Source organism: Octodon degus, unplaced genomic scaffold (genome assembly GCF_000260255.1).
Source record: "Octodon degus isolate 3935 unplaced genomic scaffold, OctDeg1.0 scaffold00414, whole genome shotgun sequence".
Taxonomy (NCBI): domain Eukaryota; kingdom Metazoa; phylum Chordata; class Mammalia; order Rodentia; family Octodontidae; genus Octodon; species Octodon degus.
In genome coordinates, this window is record NW_004524990.1 from 161,852 (window position 1) to 171,603 (window position 9,752).

The 9,752-nt window shown below is 44.7% G+C and overlaps 1 protein-coding gene and 1 pseudogene across 1 annotated transcript; both read right to left on the minus strand.

The window, feature by feature from the left end:
- Nucleotides 1–287: 287 nt before the first annotated feature.
- LOC101565501 (olfactory receptor 2L3-like) lies at nucleotides 288–1,226 on the minus strand. Its single transcript, XM_004648457.1, has one exon. The coding sequence runs from the start codon at nucleotides 1,224–1,226 to the stop codon at nucleotides 288–290; it is 939 nt and encodes a 312-aa protein (XP_004648514.1).
- Nucleotides 1,227–9,231: 8,005 nt separating this feature from the next.
- Nucleotides 9,232–9,752, minus strand: part of LOC105741305 — an 11,293-nt pseudogene continuing 10,772 nt past the window's right edge.

Below are 9,752 nucleotides of genomic sequence, written 5' to 3' on the forward strand. Positions count from 1 at the left end.
ACAGCAAGCTACTTTTTATTCAGACTCCTACTGTGAAAGATTGATAATATTTCTGCATTTTCCATTCTTATTTCTCCTTTTATTACACTTGACCAAAATTTAAGTCCATTATTTATGTTGGAAAGGTGAGACAAAGAAACATAAACCTTATACAATATAATATCTAATTATTAAATCACACCTTGAACATTTTAAATCTTAAACGTGAACTTTAGTTTCGAAGGCCTCACTATTAAGGATTTGTTTGAGGGGCTATTTATTCCTGAAAATCCAGAGAAAATATTTTTCTATATTTTCTTACAGCAGATTCTCCCCCTCACTCTTCCCAGGGCCCCCAGCACCTCCTTGTTCCTCAGGCTGTAGATCACAGGGTTCAGCATGGGAGTCAGGATGGTGTAGACGACAGCCAGGACCTTGTCCTCCGCTGGAGACCGGAGGGCCTTAGGGCGGAGGTAAGTGTAGGCAAACGGTGCATAGTAGAAAGTCACCACGGTGAGGTGGGTGCTGCAGGTGGCGTAGGCCTTCTTCCTGCCCTCCTGGGAGCTCATGTGGTAGACGGCAAGGAGAACCTTGCCATAGGAAAGCACAATGACCACAAATGGAAGCAGGAGAAAGAGGATGGCACTCAGGAACATGATGTACTCATGGCTGCTGCTGTCTGTGCAGGCCAGAGTGAGCATGGCTGAGACGTCACAGAAGAAGTGGTCGATGGCCCTGGACCTGCAGTAGGGGATGCGGAGGATGTACACTGTGTGAACTGAGGAGTTGACGGCACCCGTTGCCCAAGATGCCAGGATCATCAGCACACACGCTCTCCTGCTCATGCGAATGGGGTAGTGCAGAGGAGAGCAGACGGCCACATAGCGGTCATAGGCCATGGACATCAGGATCAGCCCTTCTGAACCTGCTATAATAAGGAAGAGGAAGCTCTGGAACCCACACCCGATGAAGGAGATGGACTTGTTCCCCGATAGGAACCCAGACACCATCTTGGGCACAGTGGTGCAGACGTAAATGAGGTCCATGAGGGAGAGCTGGCTGAGCAGGAGGTACATGGGCGTGTGGAGGTGGGCGTCCAGGAGGATGAGCAGGACCATGCACAGGTTGCCAGCCAGGGCCATCAGGAAGACGGGGAAGGTGAGCGTGAAGAGGATGAGGCCAGCCCTTGATGGGGGGAAGAGGCCCAGGAGGACGAAGTCAGTCGAGGGCTGCGTGTAATTTTCCATCGGCATCTGTTAAGTTCATCCTAAGCCTGCCTGAAGCACTTCTCCACGGGAGAGAGAGACACTGCCGTCCTCAGCATCCCGGCACTGACTCCTCCGTGAAGCAACCCCTTCCTTCCAGCGTTTCCACACCAGGCTCTAGTAAGTCAGAAAAGGAAAGTCACCTCATATATTATTGTGATACATCATATATATTTATAACTTTTGTACTTTATAATTTTATTTTCAATCATTTTAGAAAGATATTGAAGCAAGAAATATGACATATTTATGATTGGAAAAGATTTGGAATCCGCACTGCGCATTTGCCTGCCCATATTACTGTGTCTTAGACTATCATCCCCGTGACAGCCCATTGTGACACGTCAGCACCGAGAGGGAGTGGAGAACCAGCGGGCCACTCGACGTTCTGTGGGGTGAGGGCAGCGGGTCGTGAGATTCCATCCTTTGAACTCTAGAGCTGTTCAGGTGATTTAATCTGCTTATTTGCAAGAACCTGACAATGTTTGGAATAGAAGAGGATTGGTGCGGTGGCACACACCTGTCATCCCAGCGTTTGGGAGGCTGAAAACAGGAAGATCTCCAGGAGTCCGTACAGTGAGAGCCTGCAGAGCCTGTGCTAGGTCTATAAAGAACTCCTAATCGTGTAAAGTTGACACCGGGAGCAGCATCCTGCAGCACAAGGGCATGTCCTCGGCGTGCTGGCCTGCAGAGCTGTGAGCTACTCAGCTGCGCTTTGGACTTCTCAATCTGACACCCTGCGTCAGCCATTGGATGACAGTTCTGCAATCATGAGAAGCATCGGGACAGGCAGAGAAGGCCCTGATGACGAAGGGGCATTGGAACCCCTGCAAGGTTCCTGGGACACCTCAATTATTTACAATTGGCATCTTTAAATAAAAATACACTTCTCGTTAGACATAGGTACTTCTAGGCATTTCTATTTTAATTTTAATATACTATATTTAAAATGAAAATAATACTATTTTTTTCAAAGAGTCCTTAGTGCAAAACATTCGCTTTGTAGTTTTGTACGCTACATCAGAGTCAGTTTCAGATTCATCCTTACAGCACTCATCGGTTAAGGTGGCCAAAGTAAATATTTATTTTGAGGTGTTTTTATAGAAAACCCCTCTAAAATTATAAACTGCTTCCTCTAGTATTTTTAAAGAACTTTCTCAACTGTTTCAATTTCATATAAAAACTGAACATAAAAATGCACTTAAAGACTGGGCGTGGTGGCGCGCGCCTGTAATCCGAGCACTTGGGAGGCTGTAAACAGGAGTATCACTAGGAGTCCGATCTAGTAGTGGGACCCTATACACCCCTACACCCTGTCCTAAATAGAGAGAGAGAGAGAGAGAGAGAGAGAGAGAGAGAGAGAGAGAGAAGAAAACATACACGCAGAGTGGGCTCGCTCTCCTTTCTCTTGATGGTGCGGCTGGCTGTAGTCTCATGGACACCACATGGACAAAGACAGATTTTCTGGAAATCATCTGTAACTTTTCCTGGGCAGCCCACACACTCGCCACTTATCCCTGTGCTCTTCAGCAGTGACCCCGTGTGAACACCCAGAGGCCGCAGGGTCGTCTTTGTATGTGGTTGGTCAGGAACGTCCACAGGGACTTGGACCTCCGCGGCCAACCTCACAGTGCAGAGGCTGGCCCTGGGCCAGGGCTGAGGAAGGAGCCTTGCCAGATTTTTTTGAGCTGCTCCTAGGCATTCTACGGGCCAACTCAGTGGGGAATTATTCTATTGAGACTCTCCAACATCATTCTATCTCAAAGAATTATGAAAGCACAAGGTTTACATATTTATTACTCACCTAGTGCGTTGGTGGGATGTATCTCCCTGTATTTGCCAGTTTGATTTCACGGGGTGATAACTTCACTACAGCACAATGCACTTGATAAATTTAACATAAGCATGTTGGAAGAAATTATTCAAATGTATGACATTTGAGGTTTTACTTTTAATTTGCTTTATGTGCTCTCTGTGATCGAAATGGTCTCATGTTGAGTATACCTATATATGTATTATATATGAATTCCTTTTGTCCATACCAGGGATTGAACTCAGGATCCTGCGCTCGCCAAGCGGGCACTCATTTACTGAGCTGTCTCCCAAGCCCAAACCCTGTTGGCAGTAACTCTGTCTCAGAAAAATGCACCAATATTAAAATGAGTAGCAAAGGGCTGCCACTTCCACTGTTGCTGGACGCTACGCAGGAAACGTTGCATTTCATTGCAGAAAATAAAACATTAAAAACCGCAATTTCTTTCTCATGATTTCTAACAACTGAACTAATAGGAAGTTTCCTAGGAAGAAATCTTGCTAGCCTGGTATAGGTTTATTTTTTCTAATTTTATTATTTTCATAAAATACATATTTTTATTAATTTTATTGAGAAACAAATAGCAATGGGACAGTTTCAAAACTGATTAATAGGACAGTTTCAATAATTAATACATTGCATATTGTTGACTTCATAGTGATTATTCATAGTAAAAGATATGGACATGTTATCCTGTCCACAAAAACCATTAGTACAAATCTTTCTTCTCATTGAATTAAGAGAAAGTTACTGTATATCTATCCTAACTATTTTGTATATACAGATACAAAATGATCCTTCATTTGTATTCCTTTTTTGTTTAGTTTTGTCAAAAATGAGTATTCCATTGCCATTGAAATGTTGTAGGTGCATGAATTCAGCAAAATATTCCAATGTAGTCCAGTAGTCCATAACAGTAGTGGGTCACCCGCAGGACTGGCAATGTCCGAAGTTGTTGACTTGGGCCCTTTACAGCTCAGCACATTAACATGGCTTTATCATTGCAATACTTGTGGCCGTGCTACCTAATCACGAAGAGCACTTTCCCATGTTCATGCAACCTCCAGCACCACGCAGCTCTAGAGCCCCACGTCACCTACGCCGCAAAGTCCCCCTGTGGCTGGCCAACCCACAAGCTTTGTACTTGACATGGGCAGTGAAGATGGAACACAAAGAAACACGAAATGAGTTAAAATCTGGGGTCTGGGCTCTTACATCCTGTTGTCAAAGATCTCTGAGTGACTGGGGCACCTTGGCATTCAGATGGCAGCAGTGAGGGTGACACAGGATGCGTCTCTCTGCCGCACCTGTGCTACACACCTGGGCAAGCAGCTCTCAGCTGACATTCTCCCTGCGGCGGCGTGTGCACCCATGCTCAGGCGGCCTCTCTCTCGTGATCACAGACGAGGGCAGTTAGGGCTTAACCTGGTCTCTCTCATCACAACATACACAGAAACCCCTACTCTCCCTGCCCCGTAATTCTGTTATCTCTGTTGTTCTGAGTTTGTGAGTTGCTTCCCCTAAGTTTTTTGTACACTTTGAGTCATGTAATATGTATCTGTTTTATTCTGACTTATTGTATGTAGAATGTTGTCCTCAAAGTTCATGCTTAGAGTATATGTCACACTTTTATTCACTTTAAGACCCAATAATATTCTACTAGCTGGACATCACTTACCTATTTTGGTTATCTCCTAGGTCTTGGTGAAGTTTCCAACTTCTGCTTGTCATAAATGGTGCTGTTGTGGACCCTGGCACAGAAACACCCAGGTCAGTGCCCATTTCTATCCTGAGTGACCTGGAGTTTCCTACAAGTATACTTCCGTTCATACCAGGTTGAGGAACTGCAGAACCATTTTACAGCGGCTCACAGCTCTATAAATTATCATCAGTAATGTACCAAGATTCTTCCAACTTGTTGACATCCTTGTCACCCATGCTAAAGCCTGGCATCTCCTCTTCTTTCATTCTTTGTTCTTTTCTTTCATTATTGTGAGGTGTATTTATCTCAATGAAGTTCTGATTTCAATTTTCCCAGTTTCTCATAAGATGACCATGTTCGTGTGCTTGTTGGTCATCTGTGCATCTTCTTCAGAAAGTGTGTGTGTGTGTGTGAGGTCTGGTCAGGCATCCTTTGTTGAGTGATGCTGGACATGAACCTGGAGCTTTACGGATGCTCCACCACCGAGCTACACACAGACAATTCTTCCTTTGATAAAGACTTTGTACTTGCTTTCTAATCACTGTTGCTGTTCAGTGGGGGCAGTTATTTATGTACAGATGACCTTTGTACCTTTTGAGTTTTCCATAGGTTGTCCTTTCCCTCTATTGAAAATGTCACTCTAGGAACTTTTAAAACTTTGACAGAGCACAGCATGTCTAATTTTACCTGCATTTTGGTGTCTTGCCTAAGAGTTCTTTGTTAAAACCTATAAAAAAGATTAGGTGTGAAGACACTATTATGCTCTAAGGTTTTATATCTTTATTAGATTCCAACCTATTTTCACGTAACTTAATATGTGTTTAGAATGGTTCAAATTAAATCATGTAATAGTAATACCCAGTTTCTAGCATATTTGTTAAAACCCTGTGCTTTTTCAATTAAATGGTGTTAGAATCCTTGTAGAAAACAACACGACTGCAGAGGATTTTTCTGGGCTCCACCTTCTGTGCAGGTACCTACCACTTTCTTCATTATCATTGCTTTATTGGTGATTTTGAAAGAGAAACTGTTGTTTTCCTACTTTGGCCATTTTAAAGATAGCTTTTATACTTTGGGTCCCTGCTTTTGCACCCTGCTCAGCCCAGAGCCAGGCACTCACAGCACCAGTTCAGCTCTTCATTGAAGTGCAGTCCCCTTCTGTGATGTGCAGGAGGTGAGATGCCCACTTGGGGTGGGTGCAGGTGCCCGAGAGGGTTTCTATGGGGAAAGTCCCTTCAGCGTCCTCTTCCTTGCTGTCCAATACAATCCAATTTATTGCAGGAGTCAAGACAGGAAATCACTCCAACTCATGTCAATGATGCTGAGGAGCTGAGATCTGAGTCCAAGGGAAGTCTTAGCCTCGAGGGACCCTGCTTGACCCCATGTAGGTGACCACCGACAGGAACTACATCACAAGCTCACTATTCTGAGCAAGACCCAGGGAGCACACACAGCCTTTCCACCCCAGCACAGCAGAGAAGGGGACAGCTTGAGAACCCTGTGCCAGACAGTGCTGATGGGCACAGGGCTGCCCCGTGGGCCCCAACATGCCAGGCACGGAACTGGATCTGGTGCTTGGAGCTTAGTTATCCTAAAAGAAGAGGGAAGAATGTGAGAGCTAAATTTTAAAAATGAGATGTGTATGAGTATGCATATATGTGCTTGTGTTTACAACTGTGTAATTTTTTCCTGCAGTCTATTTTGCTAGCTAAATCACACAGGTCTTTAAACGGACATCGCCAGTGATGAAAATGACACTTCTCCGGCATTCCCAAATTGTATACGTAATACCACAAAGTCAGCATAGGACATTACAGCACCTGATTTAGCAGAAAGAACAGACGACATTTAACATTCTGTCCTGCTTTGTTTTTCTTCAGCCAAGTCTTAGGCTGCAGAGGTTCCAGTGTCCGTGCTAGAACCTAAATACCTTCTGTCATGTTCTAGGCTCAGCTACAGCCAAAGTACACTTGAAGTCTTTGATTCAGCAGTCACTTCAGGAAGGATTAACAGGTGAATCAAGGTTGCGGCTGTCCACCAAGATCCATGGAAGCATTAGGGACAAGGTCCCCAAGTGTTCTGGAGCTGTGCCTGACACCCAGGAGGACACCAGGGGCGTCTCTGTAGGACTCTTCTCAGGCATGTCCTGGGCACTGCACCAGGCTGTAGGCCACTTCTCCAGGACCCAGGGTGATCCTGCAGTCATTTATTTCTTCGCTGCTGTTGCACTGCTGGGATGGACCCTGCAACCTTGCTTGAGCTAGGACCCACACCACCACTGAGCTACGTGCCTGCCTGTGTACCATTATTAATAAATACGCTTATTATTTTTAACTCTTGAGATTTTTTTTAAGTTGTTCTATCTGGCTTGGTGCTTATTGTTCTCTTCAGTCACTTGTGTCTCTGAGAAGATGGGTGTGTGCCACCAAGCGTGGCCCTGTCATTTTCTGGTGGTATTACACTTTGTGCTTACAATAGATGAGTTTATCGGTGTCATTTCAGTGAGCAATAGTGACTGTGCTCCCTAGTTCATTTCAGCCGACAGCTGGCTAGGAACGAGGTGCTCAGTACAGCATTTTGCATCAACATCATTCAGATAATACTTCTCTCTTCCCCCCGCGGGGCTCAATTCTGTGGCGTGATGAAAATGGTTCAGCAGCAAGCAGCTGATTCCTTCCTGGCTGTACCGGTTCATTACTACACAGTGAGTGTTTACCGTAAAGTCCACATCAGCTACATTCCCACGTGTGTCCAACATTTTGGCCACTTTGGCCATGCTGAGTGAGGAGCAATTTTGGTGCACCATGCATAACAAATATAAAATAGTTAGTATATAAGTAACAATATTTGCCTTCCTGTATTTTAATTTACTACAGTTTTTACAAAGTTATAAAAGCATGAATTAATAGTTAAACAATAAGATATACATGGCTTCCGAGGGTCCTGGGTTGGTTGGCCTGGAGGAGATCTGTGTGTCATGTTATTTGGCTAGACCAGAAGCAATCTACTGAAGAGCTAATCTGAACAAAGGCCATTCAAGTTCATAGGCTGTAGCATAAAGATCCACAAAAGTTTTTCTAAAGTGTAGATCTGGTCTAGAGAAGTGATGTTCGCAATTCTGTTTCAATAGTCTCCATCCCTGCCCTGGTGGGGAAATCCAGGGCCGTCTGCAGACTCTCTTGCCCTCCTCTTCCACATGACTCTCAAGAAGAAACGCAGCAGGATTCCCTGCTGGACACACTGGCCTCTGCCCACAGTGCGCAGCTTGGCTGCAGGAGGTGGGGGGGACCTTCCCGAGCCCACGAATGAGCAGAAGGACTAACATAACAGGTCAGACAGCTGGACTGGCTTCCACAGATGCAGGGCAACGTGCCCACAGGAGACGCTGTCTTCTCCAAGTGATGCTCACGCTGTGGGAAGCACAGAGTGCACTTTGGAAGGTAGCTGCGGAGGGACAGAGACAGGCTGACCTGCAGTACGAATTCCGAAAGGTCTGTTACTACTTTATAACGTGGCTCCGATTCCACATCTCGTATTTTGCGCTCCCAGTCCTACTAGTTTCCATTGCATCAAGTTCTTCATTAATTTCAGTGGATTGACTCCACCCCCCATGGGAAATATAAATTTGAATTCGCTCTGTGTTGGTGTAAGGACGTCCATTGTGTATTTTGCTTTTTGGAGACAGTCTCATTGTGTAGTTCAGGTTGTCTTTGAGCTCACCAAATAGCACAGACTGGCCTCACGATCCTGGGGACCTCCTGCCTCAGCCTTCTGCATGCTGGGATTACCAGTGTGTGCCAACACACCCAGCCAGGGCTTCTATTTTTGAAGCCCAATTCATAATTCATGTTTAATATTTTTTCCTGAAAATTATCGTGTATAAACCTGGATTGATATCTCTCACATTAGTAAATAAAAGTATCAGTGTAGGGCCGGGGAGATGACTCAGCAGAATAAACACTTCCCAGGCAAGGGCAAGGGCCTGAATTCAATCCTCGGTTCTGCCAAAAAAATTTTTAAAAAAATATCAGTGCATTACAGTGATGTAGAAGGGACTTTAGTTTGTGGATCTAAGCAGGAGATTGCAAATTTGAAAACATAATGTATCCAGCTTCACAATAATATGAGAAATATAGAGACAGTTTCTCAGGTAATGTGTACATGACTTGTGTTTTAAGATATTTCGCTTGAAGTCTCAGAATTTCAGTGCTAGCAAGTTCAAGCCATTGTTTTATATTGCTTTAGTACCTGTAAGTACAGAATGACCATGTTCATATCATAGCAGGCCACATATTAAAAATATGCCTTCAAAATCCAATACATCTTGCAAATTAGTTATTGTCAATGTTGTACAATGTATGTTTCTTCAAAATATGTAGACACAGCATTTACATTTTTTCCACAGCAAGCCATAATTCCACTCCAGGCATTAAATATGAATGTAAGGAGAACACAGAATTCAAGCATTTTTGTTACCTAACTTTATGATGAAAATTGCCTTTGAGTATATTTGTCAAGGCCTTTAGGACATCTTTATTCCTGAAGCTGTAGATGACAGGGTTGAGGGTAGGTGTGAGGATGGTGTAGAATATGGCCTGGACCTTATTCTGGCCAGAATTGTGGGAGGACCTAGGTCTCATGTACGTGTAAATGAGCGGCCCGTAGTACATGACAACCACAACCATGTGGAAGGAGCAGGTGGAGAAGGACTTTTTCCAGGCCTCAGACGACTGGGTTTGCAAGACAGTATGCAATATTTTCACATAAGATACAGAGATCATGAAGAAAGGGATGAAAAGGAAAATAATGGCACTGACATCAACCCCTCGCTCATAGCGCGATGTGTCCACGCAGGAGAGCTTCACCAAGGCAGGGACTTCACAGAAGTAGTGGTCGATCACCCTGGGCTCACAGAAGGGGAAGTGGAGCACATAGGCCGTGTGCACAGTGGAGTTGAGGGTGCCCACCAGCCAGGCCCCCGCGGCCAGCAGCA